At 34.5% G+C, this 24,405-nt stretch overlaps 1 protein-coding gene across 8 annotated transcripts in view; it reads left to right on the forward strand.

The window, feature by feature from the left end:
• MYCBP2 (MYC binding protein 2) overlaps positions 1-24,405 on the forward strand; it is a 226,102-nt gene that overhangs the window by 9,179 nt on the left and 192,518 nt on the right. For all 8 annotated transcript variants that reach the window (XM_031466155.2, XM_031466152.2, XM_064493060.1 and 5 more), the window contains exon 2: positions 17,285-17,360. In XM_031466155.2, coding sequence (XP_031322015.1) covers positions 17,285-17,360 — 76 coding nt within the window. The remainder of the gene's footprint in view (positions 1-17,284; positions 17,361-24,405) is intronic.

Below are 24,405 nucleotides of genomic sequence, written 5' to 3' on the forward strand. Positions count from 1 at the left end.
CATAAGTTTGAGAAGTTGTGCAGTACCCAGCAGATGCACATGTCCTATTATTAATTAATTATAGTCATTTAAGAATGAAATGCAAGTATTTTTCTTTCAATTTGTGTGTATTTTTTTTCAAATGGCTACTGAGTTGTTAGAATATAAATTCTTGTTAATTATTTGGATCTAACTACTTAATAAACACTACTGTTAGGTATTCCTTTTGGCCTGTAAGTGTTGAGGAAAAAGTACTGATAATGATTGTGCAAGGGCCCAGTAGTATACTTGTATTTATCAGTCCTGATGCAGCAGCTGAGCTGCTGAATGAGTGGTCTGACAGTAGCAGAGACTAACCATCCTTCAAGAAAACCAGCCAGTCCTTATGCCCTGGAAAGGACTGTGATTCATTTTTGATTCGGTTTGAGGCATATTCTGAATATGAGTTTCCCTTTCCAATTTGCAGGGGTTCAATCAGTGCCACTATCTGGGGGCTTACAGAGTGATCCATCAGCACAGGGTGCCGTATAATGTCGTTTTGGAGTAAAGGGCCTACTTTAGAGCAGATGGATTCCATAGATCCATTTGTCCTGGGCCACACTGCCCAGAAACTGCTGGCACTCTTTTGATGGCACAACTGATGATGATACCCTGGATTTTGGACATGATACCCTCTAAGGTTGAGGTCCTATCCTCCAGTGTTCCCAGTAGGAAGAATACACAGAAGTTGAAATGGCTACACTTAGCTCCACTGTTAGTGATCCTCTGGTGATCCCTTCCCTGTAGCTCTGAGCACTGGGGGTTAAGGTCCTGGTTCCCAGAAGGGAAGCATTTTCAACAGAAACACTATAGGCATTCTTTTACACTTTGAGACACAGCTACTGCTGGGATTTGGTGCTCCTTTTTCAAGGAAAGCCGTCACCATTTTGACAGAGCTAATGTATCTGATCATCTGGAGGAGCTGGGGCTGTGGTTATGCAATGGAACATGGGCTTTGGCACACAGGTAATCTACTGGGTGTCTGTTGGTACTTCCTTTTCCAGCTTTAATGGTAAATGAACATGAGAAAGGCCTGATGACCACCTCACAAGATCAGCCATCTGGACCAGCCGAAATTCTAGCCAGAGATGAAGGGAATCTAGAATGACTAGAAGACAAGAGGTAGCGACTACGAGTTTTGGCCTTGAAACCGTCTGAAACTAGTGGCAGAGGCTGTAGTTTGTCCTATTTTACTCCCTTGGAAAGCTTCTCCAGGAAACAAGCTAACCAGAATTCTGCAGGAACATTATCCAGAATTTATTTGAAACAAGTCAATCCTAATAGTATAATAGGTAGATTATAGTGAATGCTGTGGATTAATTTTAATAGTTGTTTTATATATTCTCTGGCATGTTCTATATAATCATATCATCATTCTTTATGATCTCCAGATATCCCTGTGCTGCTCCCACTTTTATTCCAATGACAAGAACCTTTCTACTTCTGTTAGTGGTGAATAGAAGAGGTGAAGATTGCGTCCTTCCTTGTTTCTAATCTAGAGGGAAACAATTATAAATTAGTCTTTCAGTCTTTCATTATTAAATATGATGTTAGCTATAGATGGTTTGGTGGCTTTTGCCAATTTGAGGAAGTTTTTTACTTTTCCTATTTTGCTGATAGTTTTTTATCATAAATATCTATTGAATTTTGTTAAATGCTTTTTCTGCATTTATTGAAGTGATCACATATTAAGAGAATAAAAGGAAAATTAAATTGATTAATTTTTGAATGTTGAATCAGCCTTGCATTCCTGGGGTAAAACTTTGTCATATGTGCTATTATTTTGTTAAGAATTTTTGAGTTTATATTCATGAAGGATATTGATCTGTAATCTTTTTTTTTTTTTTTGGTAATGTCTTTGTCATGTTTTAGTCTTACAGTTATCCTTGTCTCATAAAATAAGTTGATTATAGTTGTTGTTATTTCTTATGTGAATTTTGGTAACTTGTATTTTTTTGGACAGATTTGTCCTTTCATCTGAATTGTTGACATTTTTGGCATAAAGTTGTTCATAGTATTCTTTTATTATCCTTTAATGTCTCTGTGGTCTGTGATGATAATTCCTTTTTCATTCCTCATGTTGGGGTTTTCTCTTTTTTCCTTGATTAGCTAGAAGTTTGTTGTTTTTGTTTATAAGTTCAAAAAGCCAACTTTTGGTGGTGGTGATTTTCTCTATTATTGGTTTGTTTTCTATTTTATTGACTTTCCTCTCATAATTTACTTCTTACTTTTTAACTTTGCTCTGTTTTTTAGTTACTTAAGATGGAATCTTAGGTTATTGATTTTGGATTTTTCTTCTCTTCTGAAGTAAGTATTTAAAGTAATAGATTTTCATCTAAGTACTTCTTCAGTTGCATCCCACAAATTTTGATATTGTACATATTCTTTGTCATTTGGTTTAAAATATTTTCGAATTTTCTTTATAATTTCACCTTTGCTCATGATTTAGACTTATTTTATTTAACTTTCAGATATTTGATGTTTTCTTATATATTATTTTTATTACTTTGCAGTGGACATCTTGTATAATTTCAGCCTTCCAAAATTTATTGAAATATGTGTTTTCTCCCAGGGTATGTTCTGCCTTGGTGGTTATACCATGTGCACTTGAAAAGAATATGTGTTCTGTCATTTTTGCATGTAGAGTTCTGTTAATGTCATAAAGTTGATCATGTTGTTTGGCTCTTTTATGTCTATGCTCATCTTTTATTTCATTCTGTCAGTTACTGAGAAGAGGTATTAAAAATATCCCACTCTACTGTGAATTTGTCTCTGTTTCTTTAATTTTGTCAGTTTTTGCTTCATGTACTTTGGGTCTCTGCTATTAGGTACATATACATTTATAATTGTTAAAACTGCCTGATGAATTCTTCCTTTATTTCATTATGATACTGTTTCTTTATCTCCAGTAGTACTCTGTCTCGAACTTACTTTATCTGATATTAAAATAGCCTGTTCAGACTACTTAGGCTTACTGTTTGCATGGTAATTTTTTTTTTATCCATTTACTTTTGACCTGTCTGTGTTTTTATATTTAAAGTTTCTCTCCTTTGGGCCGTACATGTAATGTGGGATTTTGCTTTTTTTTTTTTTTAATCCACTCTGTTTATTTGGAGAATTTAGACCATTAATATTTAACATAATTAATTATTGATGTAGTTGACTTTGGGTCTGCCATTTTATTGTCTTTGTTTCCCTCTTTGATTTTCATTCCTCTGTTAACTCCTTTTCTACTGTCTGTTGGATTATCTAGTAAGAATTTAATAATTCCTTGGTATTCCATTTTAATATCTGTTGGTCTTTTTGGCTATATCTCTTTGTATTAATTTTTAACACCCTAGAGATTACAATATGGATAGATACATGATAGAAAGATACCTAACCTTTCACAACCTACTTAGAATTACTTTTGTACTGCTTCACTTAAAATAGAGAAACATTACAGCCACACTCCTTTTTCCCCCTCTGCCACACCCCACTCCCTCCTTTATATTACAGTTGAGTTATGGCTGCATACTTTGAAAACCTCACCATACAATATTATAATTTCTGCCGTCGACAGTCATACATGTTTTAAAGAACTTAAAGGAAAAAGTAGTATTTTATATTTATCTGTGTATTTACAGTCTCTGTTGTTATTCCTTTATTCCTGAAGATGCTACATTTCCTTTCAGCCTAAGTACTTTAGCATTTCTTGTAGAGTAATATACTGAGGATAAACTCTCTTTGTTTTTCTTCATCTGAGAATGTTTTTATTTTGCTTTCATTTCTAAGGGATATTTTAGATATCTTTTAGCAGTCTGTGAACGTAGAATTCTGAGTAAAAACTTGTTTCCTTTTAGAATTTTGTGATGTTCCACTGTTTTTCCACTGTTAAGATTTCTGATGAGAAACCTTTGGTAATTCAAATTTTATTTCCCTTTATGTGCTATGTCATTTTTCTTTATCTACTTTCAAGAATTTTTTCTTTGCTTTTGGTTTTCAGTAGTTTGATTTGATGTATCTAGTCATTATTTTCTTTGAGTTTCTCCTCTTTGGAGAATGCTCAGCTTCTCGAATCTGTAAATTTGTCTTTCACCAAATTTGGGATGCTTTTTGCCACTGTTAAAATATTCTGCTCTAGTTTATTTCTTTTTTCTTTCCTAGATTCCAGTGACAATTATGATAAAACTTTTGAAATTGTCCCACAAGTCTCCAACTATTTCATTTTTTCTTTTGTCTATTTTTTTCCTCTTTGTTCTTCAGATCAGATAATTTTTATTGATCCATTTTCAAGTTCACAGAGACTCTTTTCTATTTTGCCTCCATTCTCTTGTTGAGCCCATCCAAGTGAATTTTATTTTGCATACTGCATTGTTTGATTTTTAAACTTACATTTGGCTCATTTTAAAAATAATTTCTTTGTCTTCTGAGAACTTTTTCCTGTTCAATTCAAGTGTGTTTGCCTTTACTTGATGGAGTATATTTATAATAACTGCTTTAAAAGAACTGTTGGATAATTGTAACATGTGGATCATCTCGAGGTTGGCTCCTGTTAATTGTTTCTTCCCTTGAAATTTATCACATACTCGTTTTACGTTGTGGGAATTTTGGATTGGATGTTGGAATCTGTGAATGTTTGTTTTGTAAGCTCTGGGGCATACTAAAATTCTCTGGAGAATGTTGATTGTTGTTGTTCCTTTTAGCAGACTGTCAACTCATTTAGGTTCAGATGGCAAATTTGGTCTTGTCTTTTGTGAATGGTGGTTTTCAATTCTCAGAGCCTTTGCTATGTTGGTATGTGTCTGTCTCATACCTGTGCAGCTCCTGAGCAAGCCCAATACTTTAGTGGGTTTATAGGCAGGATGAGGGGATCCCTTTCTCCATTTTTCTCTTTTCCAGTGTTTTCTCTACATTCTCCAACATGCAGGAGCTGTTTTTCCCAGTTCCTGTGGCCAGAGAGATTCAGTTTATCTTGGAGCTTTAACGACTGTGTTGTTGCTTTCTGTATGTAGTGATGGCTTCCTGGCCTTAGAGAAAGCTGTTTGAGAAAGGAGAAAAAAATAACTGAGCTAGGAAGCTCACTCTCCTGTGGGTCGCTTTTCCAAGTTTGACTCCCCTCAGCAATCTGCTTTTGTTTGGTTTTCAGAGGCCTCGAATAATTTTTTCTTTCTTTTTCTTTTTTTTTTTTTTTTGTATTTTCCCCAAAGTTTTTAGTTGTGAACGATGTGAAAGTTTTTAGTTGTGAACGATGCCACCATACTAAAATGAGAATTCCTTCTCTGGCTGCTTTTAAGATTTTCCTTTTCATATTTGATTTTTAGCAATTTGACTATGCTGTTCCTAAATATGTTTTTTCTTAGAGTGTGTTTATCCTGTGTTTGGTGTTCATTGAACTTCTTAGATGTGTGTGATACTAGTTTTTGTTTAATTTGGCACACATTTTGGCCTTTATTTCCTCTAATATTATTTCAAACCCAGTCTCTCTCACAGTTCCTTCTGGGAATCTAGTTATACACATATGAGGCTGCTTAATACTGTCCCATGAGTGAGGGGCAGCAAACTTGTTCTGTAAGGGGCCAAATAGTGAATACTTCAGGCTTTGTGGGCTTTCCATTCTCCATTGCAACTATTGCAACTGTGTTGTTACAGCTTGAAAGCAGCCATAGACAATATTTAAACAACTGAGCATGACTGTGTTTGAGTATAATTGAATTCACAAAAATAGGTGGCAGGCTAGATTTGGACTGCAGGCTGTAGTTTGCTGGCTAGTTGCTGGAGCTAGATTGTGACTCAGAGGTAAAATTAAAGATGGGCCAAACACAAATATTGGCAATAACTGAAGTGTGGGTAATCAGATGAAAGAGAATAAGAGCACAGAAGAGACTAAAAGATATGTTAGGACTGGGTTATTATGCTCCATGAGTTGCTTTATTTGAAGACAGTAGTGATAGAATTAAACTATTAATTTATGAAAATACCTCTAGTAGCAAGGTAGAGGATGAAAAGACACAGATCCCCAAAGCAAGGATGGCTTTAACAAAGCAGTTGCAGTAGTTCTGATAAGTGATAATAAAACCTAAGTGAAAGCAATGGGAATAGTTGAAATAGAACAGATATGAGAAACATTTTGGTGTTAGAAAGAAGAAGAAAGAATGATGGGTGTAGCAGGTGACTGGATATCCAGTATAGAAGAAATAATACTTTTCCTCTAGAAAATAAAGGAGGATAGTTTCTCAAGAGTCCACTTTTGTTTCCCTTCTTTCTAAATTTTCTTCAGTGGTTATTTTAGTCATTCCTGTGATTTCAATAATTGCCTAATTGTTTTGGACTTCCTAGTCTGTGGTTTGTAGCTAAAACCTTTCTCTTAATCTCTAGACCTATATTTTGAAAAGTTACTGTTAGGAGACTCTCAATACTCAAATACTCAGACTCTCAAATACTTTATCTTCAGTATATTCAAAGGCTACTTATGAACATACTGTCACTTAATAAACTGATTCTTTTCCTATATGTTAGCTAAACAGAAGTTGAGACATCATCTTGAAGCTGACATAAAGAGCTCATAATGACCTCTAACATCCACTCACCCCCACCTCCTTTTCCTAGAAGCCTGGGAAAAGTCCCATTCAGTGGGAAAGTGAATTCAGGTTAAATGAAGAAGTGGGTACAGCATTGAGAAATTAGTGTTCAAAGGGAAGGAAGGAAAATGGTAGCTTGAGGATGGGGACAAAGAATTAGTTTATCTTTTGAATAAGAGACACTGTAGCAGGTGTTCCTAGTGTCCTAGCCATATTTCTTTGGTTTGCATCTCCATACTGTTTACTTACGTTTATGAATTTCTGCATTTTCTTACTGGCCATAAAGATATACTTGGCCTGTGTACAGGAAAAGCCAGAAATGCCAGGGGGTTAATACCTTCAGAAAGGCTTTCAGCCAGTTATGGATGAGGATTTGGTGGTTAAATACCTCATCTTCACATGTCTCAGATGGGGTAACTGAGCCATGTTCTGTACTATCTACTAGAGTTCTTCAGTAGGATCACTGTCTAGTTGTCCATCAGGGTAACTGGCTTAATAATGCACTCTTTCTTGACCACCTTCCCTTCCATATCTCACTTCTGATTTCCTCTATCAGTGTTTTCTATGGATCAACTCTCAAAACAACTACTTGCACTTGAATCGTTGAATCAAGTCTGTTTTGGGGGGAAACCCAAACCACGGTAGACACTTCACTTTAGCAATGTAATAAAAAGTAATAAAATTTGTTTAGCACTTACTAAATACTGGTTATAACTCTAAGTGCCTCATAATCTAATGGGATAAGTACCATTTTCATCCTGTTTTGTAGATGAGACAACTGAGGCACAGAGCGGTTTAGTAACTTTCTCAAGATTACAGAGCTAATATATGACCGAGTCTGCATTTATCTCTAAATCTTTCCCCATAACCTGGTAGACTATGGAGAATGGCATGAATAATTAACAAAAAAATAGAGAATCAGGATAATTAATGGAGTAAGGCCCCCATAGAGATCATTTTGGAGAGGGTGAAAGTAAAGTAAAGGGAGTAGTACATTCTCAGTGGTGTACCGACTTTAGCAAGTAAGTAGAGTGTTAGATTACCTGCTCTGAGCTAAATAGGTAGTGGGATTTTGAAGTGGCTAGAAATGTGGTAGCTTTTCATGGTGGATGTACTTTTACTGTCAAAGTTCATAACTGGCTCTAGACCAGCATTCTGATGATGCTTGTGAATGCTCAGTAGGTGTTATTTAGGTTGTTACAACTTACTGAAAACAATGTAAGATAGCAGTGTAGAAAAAAATACAGATTATGAACAGATAACTCTCAAGAGAAGTAACATATGTGCTAAAGATTTAAGAGACAAGGAAAGGAAGAATAAGGAGCTAATAAAGAAGACTGAGAAGGAATCATTATCCAGGTAGATGGAACACTAAAATAAGGGTTGTTCTAAAGCTGAAAGTGGGGGAGTATTTAAAGAAGTAGTTTGTTTGACAGTAGTCATATGTAGATGACTATAAAGGATGAAAACTGAAGATAGGGAATTTAGTAGGCAACAAGAAAGTTTGTGATATTGAGAAGTCTCGTACACTTGTAGGAGGTTGATCATAGGGGATTGAAAAAGTTTGAGACAGTTTTTCCTCAATAAATTTACTGATGAAGAAGGAAGAGGGATAGAGAATCATTTAAACCTCTTTTTCAGTTGGAGAAGGCCAGGAGGCCTCTAAGGTTAGAAACTGTGGAAGAAGTGATCAAAGAGTGAACAAAGAGAAAGTCTAAGTGGGTGAGCAAATGGTGAATGAGAATGGGGTCCAGGGTGTGGCAGGAAGGGTGTGCTTGGGCACGGTATGTGCTAGCTCTTTTGGGATGGAGGGACTTGAAGGAAGAGTTTCAGATTTGGAAGAGATTCCAGGAACATATTTTCACCATTTTTATCTTTCTATCTGAATTCTAGTTATTTTTTCCTGATCTCTTCAAATTGTCTCTTCACCATGTCTATTATGCTATAAACTCACCTACTGAATCTTTAGTTGCAGTTTTATTTTTCCTGTCTAGAAGATTGATTTAATTCTTTTTCAGACATGCTATTTTCCTTATACCCTGCAGATACTTTAAAGCTAATCTTTTATTTCTTTAAATGAGATAAGCATTGTTGTGTCTGAGAATTGCATATGAAGTCTGTTTGTGTGTCTTTTCTGTTGTCTTTTTCTGCTAGTTCTCAATCCTAGTGCCTTGAATCTTTGTGTGCCTGGTTACTTGACTTCTCTCATCACCCTTCTAGTGACTCTCTGAGGCCTGGGATAAACAGATTGTCTTCAGAAAGTTTTACAGTTGCTTCATGGCTTGAGTTCTGCTTGCCCATCTAGGCTCTCTGTATCTAAATGATGAATCTGCATTAGGCATGGTCTAAATCAACTTTTCAGAGTCTTTTCCTTCCCTCACTCTCTACTCCCACTCTCTCCCCCACTCTTTTTCTTATACTGCTCTGCACACCGCCAAGGTAGCTCTATTTGAAGTCCTTACCCCTCTCCCGCCCTCCCACTCCTACCTGCAGCCTAAAGACTTCCAAATAAAATCAAGAGACTGAAGATATATATATATATATGTATGTATATGTGTGTGTATGTGTGTGTGTATATATATATATATATATGTATGTATGTATATGTGTGTGTATGTGTGTATATATATATGTGTGCATACTTACATACATATGAAATCTGCCTCTCTTTCTCCTAGATAAACTTGAGCTGTTAAAATCTCTTTTCTTATTACTAATTATCAGCCTAGGTTAAGTAAATAAAAGTTTTCTACTCAGTAATCAGACTACCATCCCTCCCTAAATTACTGAGTGATGCATGAACACAATGAGAGTATCATTACATTAATTACACAGGAGAAATAAGTTTGGCTTCTATAGAAAAGGTTCAGTTTACATATGGTGTTTTATAAATTAGTTGAATTTTAAAAGTTGGTCTTGTATCCACTGACCTTGATAATTCATTAATTTTTTAATTTGTGGATTATTTTGCATTTTTATAAATGATTACAAATAAAAATGCTTTACTTTTTCCGTTTCAACCATTATGACTTTTATTTCTTTTGTTTGACTTACTGATTTCCAATACAGTGTTAAATAGAAGTGGTGATAGTATTAAGTCCTTATGTTTTTTCCCTATACTTAGTTGGAGTATTTAATTTTTCATCATTGAGTATAATTAAGTATAATGTTAGCTGTAGGTTTTTTGTTGATGATCTTAATTGGATTAGGTAACTTTTCTTTTTTTCCTAGTTTACTGAGGCCTTTCATTACAAATGGTTGTTGAATTTTATAAAATAATTTTCCTGCTTATTTTGCAATAATTAGATTTTCTCCCTTATTCACCTTATTCAGAATAAGAGGAAACATTTTAAAAAATAATTTTGCATTTTGTTTATTATCCTTCTTATATGTTGCTGGACATTGAAATTATTTTTAGGTCAATAGCTTTTTTTCCTTATAATTTTTGTGTTGAGATATGTAATTCACATACCATAAAATTGACCTTTTTAAAGTATGTAATTCAGTGATTTTTAGTATATTTATGAAATTGTGCAATCAGAACTTTTTTCTTCATCTCAAAAATAAATCCCTTATCCTTCAGCAGTCATTCCCCTTCTTTTCATCAGCCCTTAGCCACCAGTAATCAGCTTCCTGTTTCTATGGATTTGCCTTTCTGAACATTCTACAATTTGTGATCTTTTGTGGCCTTTGCTTCTTTCACTTAGCATAATGTTTTTAAGGTTTATCCATATTATAGCACATGTCTACTTCACTTTTTTATGGCTGAATAATATTCTGTTATATGAATGTACCATATTTTATCTGTGCATCAGTTTATGAGCATTTGGGTTGTTTCTACTTTTTTGCTATGTAGTATTTTTTGCTTCTATGTTCATGGGAGATATTGGCCTGAAATTTTCTTATTTTGAAATAATCTTTTCAGATTTTGGTGTCAGAATTATGCTATCCTCACAAAATAAGTTGGGAAATGTTTCTTATTTTTATGTTATTCTGTAAGAGTTAGTCCAAGACTGATATTGTTTAAAAGAATGTACCAGTGAATTCTTAAAGTGTTTGAAGGAATTCACTGGTGAACCTATCTGAGCCTAGAGTTTTCTTTGTGGGCAGATTTTGAATAGAGATTCAGTTTCTTTAACAGTTACAAGACTAATCAGATACTGTATTTTTTCCTTGTTTAATATTGAGAAGTTATGTTTTTCAAGGAATTTGTTCTTTTTATTTAAGTTGTGAAGTTTAGGGACAGCATCTATAATGATATTCCCTTTCTTATTTGTTTCTCATATGGTTAATTTGTAGTTTTCTTTTTTTCCCCTGACCAATCTTTCTTAAGGTTTGTTACATTCATTACTCTTTTCAGAGAATCAGCTTTGACTCCTTGATTTCCCTTATTCTGTTTCATGATATGTACTCTTATTTTTATTTCCTTTCTTCTACATTCTTTACATTTAATTTGCTCTCTTCTTTCTAGCTTCTTAAGTTGTAAGCCTGCAACCTTTACTTTCAGACCTTCTTTTTTCAATATGTAGATTTGTATGCAAAAAGTTGTACATTTCCTCCAAGTACTACTTTAGCGACATTTCACAAGTTTTGATAGCAAAAGTTGATTTTTATTTAATTGAAAATATTTTCTAATTTCCATTGTAGCTTTCTATTATAGCTCTTTGACCCATCCATTATTTATAAATCTGTTTTTTAGATTTCCAAATGTTTAGTGTTTTCTTAGTTTTCTTTCTGTTGTTTGTCTCCAGCTTAATTTTTCCTTGATCATCGTCCTTGGAAATTTATTGAGACTTGATTTGAACATGTCCAGTATATCATCTACTTTGGTAAATACTCTCTGCATTAGAAAAGTGTGTACATTTTGCAGTTGTTGGATGTGGTTTTTTATGTATGTCAATTAGGGCAAGTTGATTAATTGTTTTTGCATTTTTCTACACCCGTGCTGTTTTGTCCTCTACTTGTTCTATCAGTTAGAGAGAGGTATGTAAAAATCTGATCTTTTGATTGTAGGTTTGTCTTTTCTTCTCTCAGTTCTGTCAGTTTTGCTTCATATATTTTGAAACTCTGTTTTTGATATTAGATGCATTCAAATTTAGAATTTTTATATTTTCCTACTGAAATTGACCCTTTCAGTATTACAAAGTGTTCTGCTCATCTCTAGTAACACTTCTAGCCTTAAAAATTACTTAGTCAAATATTAGTATAGCCATATCAGCTTTTCTTGGGAGGCCAGTGAGTGTATTCAGGCTATATATTCCCCACTCCTTTTATTTTTAGTCTGTGTCCTTTTATTTAAATTTTTGACATAGCAGTTATCAAAGGAACACCTTCCTTTTGTGTTTCTTGTAGTGTTGGTATATTGGCAAAGAATTTTGTCAACTTTTGTGAATCTAAAATCATCTCTATTTTTGTCTTCTTTTTTAAAAAATATTTTTGATAGGTATATAGTTCTAGGTTGCTAGGTTCCCCCCCTCCTTGCCCAGCACATTTTAGCACAAAGAATGGAAACTATCAATCTTGTTGTTTCTTCAAGTTTGTCTTTTTTCTATGGCTGCTTTTAAATTTTTCTCTATATCCTTTGTTTCAGCAGTTTGACTGTGCCAAAGATTTGATGTACCTAGGTTTGGTTTTCTTGCATTTTCATGCTTGAAATTTCCCTGAATTTCTTTAGTCTCTGGCTTGATTTCTTTCCTCACTTTTATAAAATTATTATCAATTATCTCTTCACATATTGCTCTTGTTCCTTTCTTCTTTTCTTTTTCAGAGATTCCAATTACATGAATGTGAGACCATTTGACTGTGTCTCATGTGTCTCATACTCTTTGTTTTGTTCATCACACTCTTTTCTATTTACTTGACTTTTGATATATTTCTTGGCCTGTGTGCAAGTCCATGAATTCTGTTTTTCTCTGGTCTCTTCTGCTCTGAAAAGCATCTGACAAGTTCATAATTTCAGTTATTGATTTTTCTGTTCCAGAAAATCCACTTGGCTTTTTATTTTTAGTTTTGCTGAACATTACATCATTTCATTCATTTTGTTCTTTACATCTGCATCAAGTCCTTGCCTCCTAACCTCAATATCTGGGTTATCTTGAGTCTGCCTGATTGTTTGATTTTTCTCTTGATTATCTGTCTGTCACATTATTTTGCTTTTTTGGATGTCTTTTAACATGTTTATTGTGTTCCCAACATTGTGTTTAAGAGAACAGTTAATTTCTTTCAGATGATATTTTTCAGAGAGGTTTGTTCTTTGTTGTGTTAGTTAGAGTGAAGTGCTGACTACCTTGGTTCAAATCAAGGATTAAGTAGATTCTTCTCTACTGAGATGCTGTCTTTGAAAACTGGGAGACTGGGAAATTGACTCTGCCCTGTTGGCCCAGCCTCTCTGTCTTTCTTCAGTGCCCCATCACTAAGCAGATGTACTGTTAGATGTACATAATTCAAGTTTTTCTAGATTTCTCATCTGTCATTCCAGCCCATACAGATATGTAAAGCACCACTAGTTCTTGGTTTCCTTTAGTGAGTTCAGTCCTCACTTATATCCAAACTCTGCAAATGCCCCTTTGGAACAAAATGCCAATGGTCTCAGCTGTCTTTGGAATTGCTCTTCCATTTCTGGATTTTTAGCTTATCCAGTCCTTAGTTGCTTCCATAGCTTTCTTATGTTAGTCTAGTTTTTGCAGGAGGAGCAGTGGCTTTCTTCTATCTAGTATTTTACTTTAGGGAAGTGGAAGTCAGGAATTTATCTTTGCAGAAAGAAAAGACAGATAATTTTAAGAGTGCTTATTTGTGTAAGCATAGTGATATTTTGAATAGTTTTATCTGTATTGCATACTAATACTTATATTTTTTCTTTCTGATATGCGCCTGTTTATCAAAATATTCTCTAGACCAGGGGTCCACAAACTATGGTCTACAGAACAATTCTGACCCAGTTCCTTTTTTTCTATGACCTATGAGCTAAAAATGGTTTTTACATTTCTAAAAGTTTAAAAATAGATAAATAAAAAGGAGAAAGATGTTTTGTGACACATGGAAATTATATGAAATTCAAATGTCAGTGTCCAGAAATAAAGTTTTATTGTAATACAGTCACACACATCTGTTTTTGTGTTGTGTCTGGCTGCTTTCCTGATGACAGTCCAGTAGTTGAAACAGAGGTCTATGGCTCACAAAGCATAAAATATTTATTATCTGGCCCTTTATAGAAAAAAAAATTGTCTATTCCTGCCTTAAACCATAGACTCAGGAATTTTTCATTTCTCATTTCTAAGGAAAATTAAACAAAAGATTGAAACCTTTTTATTCCATAAGTTCTTTGAATTTTGACTTATTTAAATCCTAGCATTTTAGAGTTAGAGGGACTCTCAGAGATAATCTACTTTATCTCTTTATTTTGCAAATGAAGAAACAGATTCAGAGTGAGAGAAGTTTTAAATTAAATTATGGCTAATTTTTGTTTTGTTAAACAGTGGTAGCTATCAAGAAAATTTCTTTTCTGGAATTTTAAAAGTAAATATTTTAAGATAAATATTTAAAGCATGTTAATAACCTTTGCCTTTCTTTACCACCCATAATTCTTCCAAATCGCATGGGTATGAGTTTCTTTTTGTGAGAAGACTAAAAATCTTACGGGACCAATTCCAGACATTCTTCATTAAGCTCCTATTGATTTAGGATTTAAAGTCCTAAATCATCAGAAATTCCACAGTGAAATGTTAATGTGTAAGACTCATTTCTAGAGTTGTTCTTTTATCTGTCCATCCTCAGATAACATGAAAAGTTTACTTAAGCTTAGTTCTGAAATGCAGTCTTATAGTGGGATGTTATATTACTAACAAATAACATTTTTATTTCCAAATGTTGAAGACAGATTTTCTATGTATAATCTTTAGCTTATTATCAGCTATTTTGAACAACTGTCTACTTCTAAATAAGCCCAATCAATAAAAAATACACTAAAATCAATTTGTGGGGATTTGGGGAAAGCTGATTCTTAAGCTGATCTATATTTAGGATATGGTGGGTCCAGATTCATTAAAATTGTTACAACTAATTAAATGCCAAATGCATAAAAATAAATATTTTAAGAATGCATAGAAAGTCATTTGAACTTTGAGGAAGTCCATTAAATAAAACAGACAAAAATATTGATGTATACTTTTGAAAATTTAAGTTCATAATAAATAGGCTTCAGGAAATTCATCTTAACTTGAATTTATGTATTCGGCTTCTCTGAAGATTGTTTTTGCTTAGGTATAGAAGGGGCAAACCTTTTAACGGTTACATATTCCTGTTGCTCAAGTAACTGATTTCACTTAACTAAACTTTAGTATAAAGGAAAGTTGATTTCCTAAACTACACATGAAAAATTCTCATTGCTATTCATTAACTTGTTTGTTCTTATATTTCTTGAACATTCATGATTAGATACTGATGCAGGTGCTGAAAGGGAAACTACTGAAATAGATATTCTTTGCTCATATTTCAAAAGATTTTGTGAGCAAGTATGTCTGTTCATTCGTAACATTTGGTACTATTCATCACTCTCTATTTTTGTAGCATACTCTCTTGGAGAAAATCCCATCCATATACATGATTTCCATTACCTCCTTTGCACCAAAATTTGTGTAAAATAATTCCACGGATAATTCCTTAATGGACCTTTCTGACTAGGTGTCTTTTAAATGTATCTGTGTATCTGGTGTATCTGTGAATCCGTCCTCTCCCTTTGCTTATTTCACTAAGTAAGGCTTGTAGCTATAGCTCTGAACTTCCTTCTTTTCTCCCTGTCCTCTTCCCTTCCTCCTACTTTCTTTTTCTTTCAAAGAATTGTTGAGTACTTAGTTACAGGCACTTATCTGAGCAAAGAGGCTGGAGCAGTGAACAGGCATGACATGATCTCTGCAATCTTGGGGCTTACAGCGTGGTGTGAAAGTGATGCATTAAACAAATAATCCCAAACATAATTACAGTTGTAGATTACACAGTGAGACACAAGTATAAGTGAAATGAGAATGGATTTAGGGACACTAGCCCAAGCTGGAACATTCCTGAGTAAGTGACTCTTATACTAGGACCTCAAAGATGAATAGGGGTTAGCAAGAAACGATGTGGGAGAGAATTCAGGGAGAGGAGAACCTTCGTGGAAGCCCCCAAGTAACTTAGCAGGTTCAAACAACTGAAAGAATAGTCCTGTGGCTGGAGTATGATGAACAAGTTGGAGAAGGATGCAAAATGAGGCAGGAGAGACTAGCAGAGGTCAGATCTTGGTAGAGAATCTTTTAAATCACGTCAGTGCTTTTGGTCTTCTAAGAGATTGAGAAGATATTAGTAGAGTTTTTAGTGGGAGGATTACCTACTCATTTGTTTTTTAAAAAGTTGACTTGAGCTCTTATGTGACAAACAGATTGAAAGGGGGCATATATGGATGTGCAGAAATGAAGCTTTTTAAAAAGCTTTGGCAGTGATCCAGGCAGAAGGTGGTGGTAACTTAAATTATTAGCTTATTAGCAGTAGAGATGGTGTAGAGAGATTCAAAAACTATTTGCGAGATATAGCTGATAAAATTTGTCATTATTTTGGTTTAAGATATAAAGCTGAAGGAAGTGTCAAGGATGAAATTTTCATATATTTGTTCATGTACATTTTGTTGACATTTTAGTAACTTGAATACAGACATTTTCAAAATTGAACCCATTTTTTTCCATTTGAAAACTAACCCTTCCCCTTGGCTTCCCTGTTTGGTGAATGACATTCCTACCTCCAAGTCACCTAGCCTTACAACTTTTTTTTGTTTTTCGTCACAGCTTCCATTGAGCTAGTCTCCAAGTGCTAAGGACTTGACCTCTGTAGCATCTGGAGGCTCTTGCATCTCCTCCTCATCTCCTCTCTGTCTCTTCCTCTTCCTCCTCTTCTTCTTCACCTTTTGTCTTTATTATAGCAGTAGCATCCTCTTGCTGGGTCATTAAACTATGCTTTTCATTCAAGTCTCGGAGCTCCTTGAGAGTAAGAACTTTTTTATCTTTAGTACTAGCAGTGTGCACTTCAGCATGGTAGACATAAAAAAATATTAAAATGAGATGAAAATAAAACATCTTCCTTGATTCTTTTTCTTCCTATAATTCTCACTCTTTGCCACATTAAAAAAATTTTTTTTTCTGAAAGTCATTCAGGGGCTTCCCTTTACTTAAAGAATAATTTTGTCTTAGGGCTGTGAGGAAATGGAAAACTGGCTGCTGGATATGAAAAGTATATGAGTTAGGGTTTTCCTGTAGTGATTTAGTCAAAATGAGCTCCTGACCCTTTGGGGACTGCAGCCCTCACTACTACAAAGAGTAGATTTTTCTGGGAGGGGAACATAGCTGAGCTTTATTAGCAGTCTCACTGTTGAATAAAGTTTTAAACACTTTGTTTGATGCCTTTTTATATTTTTAATTTTATAAAAGTATTTGCAGAATTCACATGTAAAAAATAATTTAATACGTAATTTTTAGCTATCCAGATCTGTGTTGTCATCCCAATAGCTATATTGTATGTTAATATCTTACATGTACATCTGGAGTATATTGTTTCATAGAAGGTTTCTAAGAGAAATATTCAGGTGTCTACTTTGGAAGTACCTATTTTTAATAAGTTTGTTTGTCCTAAAATATGAACTTCTGTAATTCTGTCCCCCCCCCCTTTTTTTTTTACATTTTTAGGAATAAGAAAATTTTAAATAAGAAGAAGTTGAAAAGAAAACAGAAGAGCAAATCAAAAGTGAAGACAAGAAGCAAGGTAAAACTCTTAGCAGTTTACAGGGAATAAGGACTTTTTCATACTGTAATTTGAATAAAAATGCCACAATTAAAAAGATAAGAGATACAAACTACTATATATAAAATCTAAAAGGTACAAGGACATATACTAAACACAGGAAAATAACCAATATTTTATAATAACTATAAATGTAATAAAAGCTAAAAGTTGTGAATGAGTATATTGTACACCTGGAACTTGTATAATATTGTACATCAGCTATACCTCAATAAAAAAATAAGGTAGCAGTATAATTAGCAAACTGTTACTTCTATGTGCTGAAAAAAAATTTAAATCCTCTTATTATTTGGTTACACTGCTTAGTTTCATCTCTCACATTTCTCGACCAGTAACCTGGAAGTTATTATCTGGGTGCTGAAAATTATTTATTCTTTATTCTTGTTATCTTTTATCAGTCCTTTGGGGGAAGATATCTATGTTTCTTCTCTCTTTTCACTCTGACTGCATGTACTAGAAACTGAGTAAAATTGGCTTGTGAGTTGGGACTTGGATTGGGGTTTGTCATATATCCCTGTGAATATGTCAAGAATTAGGGAGAATCTTAATGCATCTGTACTGTTCTGAGCTGCTTTTAACTGTTGGTGGCTGTGCAAAAGGAAAGGCAATGCAGAATATTTTAATTAGGTGGTACCTTAGAGGTCAGGGAGCTGTTTTTCCACTAATGCAGGTATCTTCTCTATAAAATCCATCTAGTTTTTTTCTTGGAAATTTTCAGGGACCAGATCCCACGTTCTATGAAAGAGTCTCTCTTCCATTAAACAATAGTAAAAAGCCTCCATGGGAGGAAGAGAAGAGTCTTAACTATGATTTCTGAAGAGCTCTACCTTTGCTTATAGAAACAATTACTTAGCTTGGGTTGTATATAATATTTAAGCTCTAGAGATAATTGTTTCCTGCCCTTTTAAATTAGCGTTCTTGCTGTTGTAAACTGAGAGAAATCTACTTTAAAGTAGCAAACCAAAAATAAAAGGAAAGGGGATGGAATTTATCAGCTGGATTTGGGGATTAAATAATGTCATCAAATCTGTGTCTTCTTGCTTCTCTTTTTCTCTGTGTGTGGGCTTATTGCCTGTGGCTGGGGCCTAAGGCTCCTGGCATCTCCAGCTTTATTTTCTTCAAGCAAAAGGCAATTGCTTCTACTAGTTGTGCAGAAAATCTTGGATAAGGTTTTTGACTGAGCTGCATCATTCACCTTGTCCTTGAAGATGGCGTACTTTGATTGGTTAGACTGAATTGTGCTTGTAAGCTTGTAGTGGATGATAGGTGAGCACCCTGACAAGCAGGCTATGTGGAATGGGAGAGGAATGGTTGCCCTAAGGAAACTGTTGCTGGATGGGCCGAAAAATAATACATATTCACTGTATCACATCTTACTACTTCTGTTTTGGTGACAGAACAGGGAAGTGGAGAGAATTCTTACCACACTTAATATATGAAAACTTTTGACAAGTTCATAGTCATTCAGATTTCCAACCTCTACCCCTTCCCCAGTTTTTGGTGCTATGTGCAAAGTCAGAGTGTGGGAATAGCTGAAAATCTTTTAAAGTTCTTTTTAAGGTTTCATTTGTTGATTTTCGTAAAAGTGGTCACATGTGATATCCAGGAAGAGATGGGAAGTCAAGGTCTTTCTTCCCCTTCAGTTCTGTCTCTAACTAGCTTTGTGCCTTTAGTAATTCATCTTTCTTCTGCTGGCCTTCAGGTTTTACATCTGCTTTTTAGGAGCAACTTGTGATAAGAGTGATACATTAAAAAAAATTTCTTCATTTACTCCTCAGACATTTACTGCATGCTGACTCTGTGTAGGCCTTGTGCTAGGTATTTGGGATGGAAAGGTGAGTAAGAAACATTTCTTGCTCATGATGAGCATATAAAACTGTGAAATGGTGGTGTTAGTCTCCTTGCCCTCTATTAACCGTTTTTGGACTTTTTTCGTTTACCACCTTTTTATGAAAAAGGTTTATGAAAGTTATTTAAAGAATGCGATTTAGCTATACTATTTCATCTCCTTTATTGCTGGCATTGACCCTTGTATTTCTCCATTAACCATCTCCTTCACTTACTTTCCTTCTTATCCAGCTTAGATACCACGGTATTTTTAAAACAGTTCTTGCTTAATCTATTGTATTAGTTCCTTATGGCTACTGTAACAAATTATAACAAACTTTATGGTTTAAAATAACACAAATTAATCTTATAGCCCTGGAAGTCTCAATTCTAAAATGACTCACTGGGCTAAAATCAAAGTGTCAGCAAGGCTGTATTCCTTCTGGAGACTCTAGGAGAGAATTCATTTCCTTGCCTTTTCTAGCTTCTGGAGCCTGCCTGCATTCCTTGGGTTGTGCCCCCTTCCACCTTCAGAGCCAGTGTGGTTGGTTAAGTCTTGTCAGGCTGTATCACTGACAATTTTCTCTTGTTACATCTCCTTCTCTGACTGTCTGGCCATCCTCTTTCATTTATAAGGACCTTTGGGATTGCATTGGGCCCACCTAGTTAATTCAGAATAATCCCCTGTCTCAAGATTCTTGGATCTGCAGGTCCCTTTTACCCTAATAGGTGACATGGTCACAGGTTCTGGGGGTTAGTGGGAAGATATTTTTGGAGGCCATTATTCTACCTTCCGCATCTTCCTTTCCCTCTTGTACATTTATTGAACTTATCTGACAAAACTCAATCCTATACAAGTCTTTCCCGCTTTCCCTGCAGGTGAAGACTATGTGCTACTAAAGGGAGTTAAATAAGAGCTAATGGATACCAGTGCACATCCATGATCACCAGTGTCAGATGGACCTTCCATAATCAGAGTGTTTTCTTTTTTTTTCTGGTCAAATAGTTCTTACATTTTTCCCATGACTATTTCAAACCTTTGCCATTCTCCTCAAACTTCTGTTAAATTCTGCTCTCCAGCAAATGACTTCACTTTCTTATAGGAGAAGTCAAATCCATTACACAGGCATCTTCCTCAGCATTCTGCTACCAACTGTGTCTGTCTTAGGTCAGGTTCCTAAATAGTGGAATCTAAGACAGGGATTTAACATGTACAGTTTAGTGAGTTTTGAAAGATACAATCGAGGTTCAGGAAATTTTCTCATCCTCTGCTACATTCCATGTCTCCCTATAGCCCTGGCTCTACACAGCCACAGATGTATTTTCTGTCATTATAGATTGGTTTTCATTTTCTAGAATTTCATATAAATGTAATCATATGTGGCATATGCTTTTGTATCTGGCTTCTTTTCTTCAGTATAATGATTTGAGTTGTGTTGATGTTGTTGTATATATTAACAGCCATTCTCTCTCTCTTTTTTTTCTGCTTAGTATCCCATTGTATGGCCATATCACAATTTGTTAATCCATTCATTTGTTGATGGACATTTTGGGGTCGTTTACAGTTTTTGGCCATTGAAAATAAAACCACTATGAACATTTGTTTGCTAGTCTTTGTGTGGATATAAGTTTTTGTTTTGGAGGGAGGTTAAATACCTAGGAGTGAAGTAATTAGGTGATGTTTTCTTCAGTGATTTGCCAGAAGGACTCATAAGATTCACAAGTAACTTACCCTAATGGCTAAGATTTATTAAAATAAAAGGCACAGAGTAAGCAACAGGAAAAATGTATTGGTGCTGTTTAAAGAGTCACGGCATAGGCCTCCTGGTCATTGTGTGAACACACAGGACATGCTTTCTCTCTGGCCATGAACTGCAGGAACATGTGTGGAACGTTTCTGTCCAAGGATGCCCATTTGAGTCTTAAGATCTGAGACTTTTGTGGGGATCTGGTCACATAGACATGTCCTATTACACAGTCAGCCAAAGTAAGTGAAACTTGCGTGCACATAGTCAGTCTTGATGATTTTGCAAAGCAGTGGGACAAGCCAGTGGGTATGGTCTGTTGCCCCAGAAGTATGTAATAAAATCACCAGTAACTAATATAAAGAAAACTCTAAAGACCACATTCCCAAGGGTTGGCCAAGGGTCAGTTATGGTTCCGTTAGAGAAATACGAGGAATAAGCAATTGTACTTGTGGTGTTAACTCTTCCACACAGGTGGCATGGTAGACAAATGTGTAACTTCTTGAGAAACTATGATAACTGTTTTCTAAAGTGAGTATTCCGTTCACTGTTGTACTAGTAGTGTATGAGAAACCCACTTGCATTACATCTTTGCAAACATATGGTATTGTTAGCTTTTAAAATTTTAGTCATTCTAGTAAGTACATAGGGGTATCACACTGGGGTTTTAGCTTGCTTTTTCCTAATGAGTAATGGTGTGAACACCATCATCGTCATATGATGTGCCTTTGACCATTCATATCTTTTTATTGTGAAATGTGTGAAATGTCTCTTGAACTCTTGCCTCTCCTTGTTATAACTGTCGTCTTCTTATTGACTTGTTAGAGTACTTTATATATTTTAGATTGAAGTCCTTTGTCAGATATCTGTTGCAAATAATTTCACCTGTGGTTTGCTTTCTTTATTTTTTTTTTTTTTTTTGCTTTCGTATAGTGCTTTAGAAGAACAAAAGTTTTTAAGTTTTATAAATTCAACTAATTGATTTTTTAATATGATTCATGCATTTCATGTTCTACGTCTTTGTCCACCCCAATGTTGCATAGATTTTCTCCTAGAGATTTTACAGTTTTTAGCTGTTACATGTAGGTCTATGATCCTTTTCAAGTTAATTTTGTGTATAGTGTGAGATAAGGGTTGATATTCATTTTTTCACACGTTGGTATTCAGTTGATCTAGCCTTATTTCTTAAAAAGACATTTTTTTCCATTGAATTATCTTGGCATCTTTGTAAAAAATCAGAAATTTATATATGTTTGGGCCTATTCTGGAATTTGTTTTGTTTAATTGATCTATATGTTTATCTTTATACCACTATCATACTGTTTTCATTACAGTAGTTTTGAAATAGGTCATTTGTTTTTAATGGTCTTTTTTTAAAAAAATTGCTTTAGTTGCCTCAGGTCCTTTACATTTGCATATAAATTTTACAATCAGCTTGTCAGTTTCCATTTTTAAAAAAACCTATGGAATTTTTATTGGGAGTACATTGAATCTGTAGGTTTGGGAAAGAATTGCTATTTTAATGATGTGGAATTTTCTGTATGAACATGGTTTCTCTCTCCATTTCTTTAAGTCTTCAGTTTCTCTCAGTGATATTATTTTGGTTTTCAGTGGACAGAGCTTGTACATAGTTTTATTAAATTAAACTAATTAGTATGTTTTTGATATTGCTGTAAATGCTATTATTTAAATTTCTTAAAAAATTCTGAGATGATTGTAATGTGAATGGTTGTAGGAAATAATTGAGAGAGAGCCTGTGTACCCTTTACCCATTTTCTCCCATTGGTAAAGTATTGCATAACTGTAGTAAATACCACAACCAGGAAATCTTCATTGATACAACCTACAGATCTCATTTAGATTTCAGCAGTTTTACATGCACTCATTTGTGTGTATGTATTTAGTTCTGTGCAATTTTATCACATGTGTGGATCTTTGTGACCGTTACTACAATAAAGATATAGAACATTCATCACAAGGACACTTTGTGCTACTTGTATGTAACCACAGACATCTCCAAACCTCACCCTCTCCCTAGCCTCTGATAACCACAAATCTGTTTTCCATCTCTATAATTTTGTCATTTTAAGAATGTTACATAAATGGAATCATGCAGTATGCAACTTTTTGGTACTGGATTTTTTTCCACTCAGCATAATTCCCTTGAGATTCATCCAAGCTGTTGCATATGTCAGTAATTTGCACCTTTTTATTGCTGAGTAAGCATTCTGTGGCATGGATATACCACCCTTTGTTTAACCCTTCCCTCATTAAAAGACATCTGAGTTGTTTCCAGTTTGGTAATTTTGAATAAAGCTGCTGTGAATGTTCATGTGCTGGTGTTTGTATGAACATAAGTTTTCATTTCTCTGCTATAAATGCCTGAGTGCAGTTGCTGGATAATACTGTAAGTACATGTTTAATTTTATAAGAAACTGCTGTACTTTTTTCTAGTGTCTGTATCAATTTACATTCCCATCAGCAATATATGAAAGATTCAGTTTCTCTACATCCTTGCCAGCATTTGGTGGTGTCACTATTTTTCATTCTAGCCATTCTGATAGGTATGTACTATATCTCATTTTACTTTATTTTGCATTTCCCTAAGGCTCATAATATTGAACATCTTTTAATGTGCTTATTTGCCTTCTGTATCTCTTCTTCAGTGACATGTCTGTTCATGTCTTATGCCTGTCTTTCATTTGAAGTGCTTGCTTGTTTGTTTTTTACTCTTATTTGAGTTTTGAGAATTCTTCACATATGCTGGATGCTAGTCGTTTATAAGATATGCAGTTTGTAAATATTTTTCCCCGTCTGTAACTTTACTGCTATTATTTTTTAAGTTTTATATTTTAATTGTTTGCTCTCCTAGTGTATAGATAAAGAACTCATTTTTATGTATTTATTTGGTATCCTATGACTTTGCTAAATCCACACGTTATTATTAGTGACTGTTTTGTAGACTTAAGATTCTTTACATGTCTTCTGCAAAGATATTTGATTTTTGGAAGATAATTCTTCCTTTCTAACTGTATCTTTTATTTCTTTTGCTTGGCTTATTGCACTGGATAGAATATCTAACAGAATCTTGAATCTAATTGCTGAGAGTAGGTATCTTTGCCTTGTTTGCAATCTTAGGGTGAAGGCATCCAGTCTTTTACTATGTTAGCTGTAGGTATGTCATAGGTACCCTTTATCAAGTTTTAGAATTCTTTTCTATTCCTGACTTACTTAGGCTTTTTATCATGAATGGGTGTTTGGCTTTTGTCAAATGCTTTTTCCATGTTTATTTACAGTGTCTTTTTTTTTCCCCTCTTATTTTCATCAGTATAGATTTTGGATTGTTTTCCAGTGTTGTACACTCTTGTTTGGGGGTTGGTCATTATGTATTATCTTTTTAAGAGTACATTGTTGGATTTAAATTGCTAATATTT

This window comes from Camelus dromedarius, chromosome 13 (genome assembly GCF_036321535.1).
Source record: "Camelus dromedarius isolate mCamDro1 chromosome 13, mCamDro1.pat, whole genome shotgun sequence".
In the NCBI taxonomy this organism is placed as follows: Eukaryota; Metazoa; Chordata; class Mammalia; order Artiodactyla; family Camelidae; genus Camelus; species Camelus dromedarius.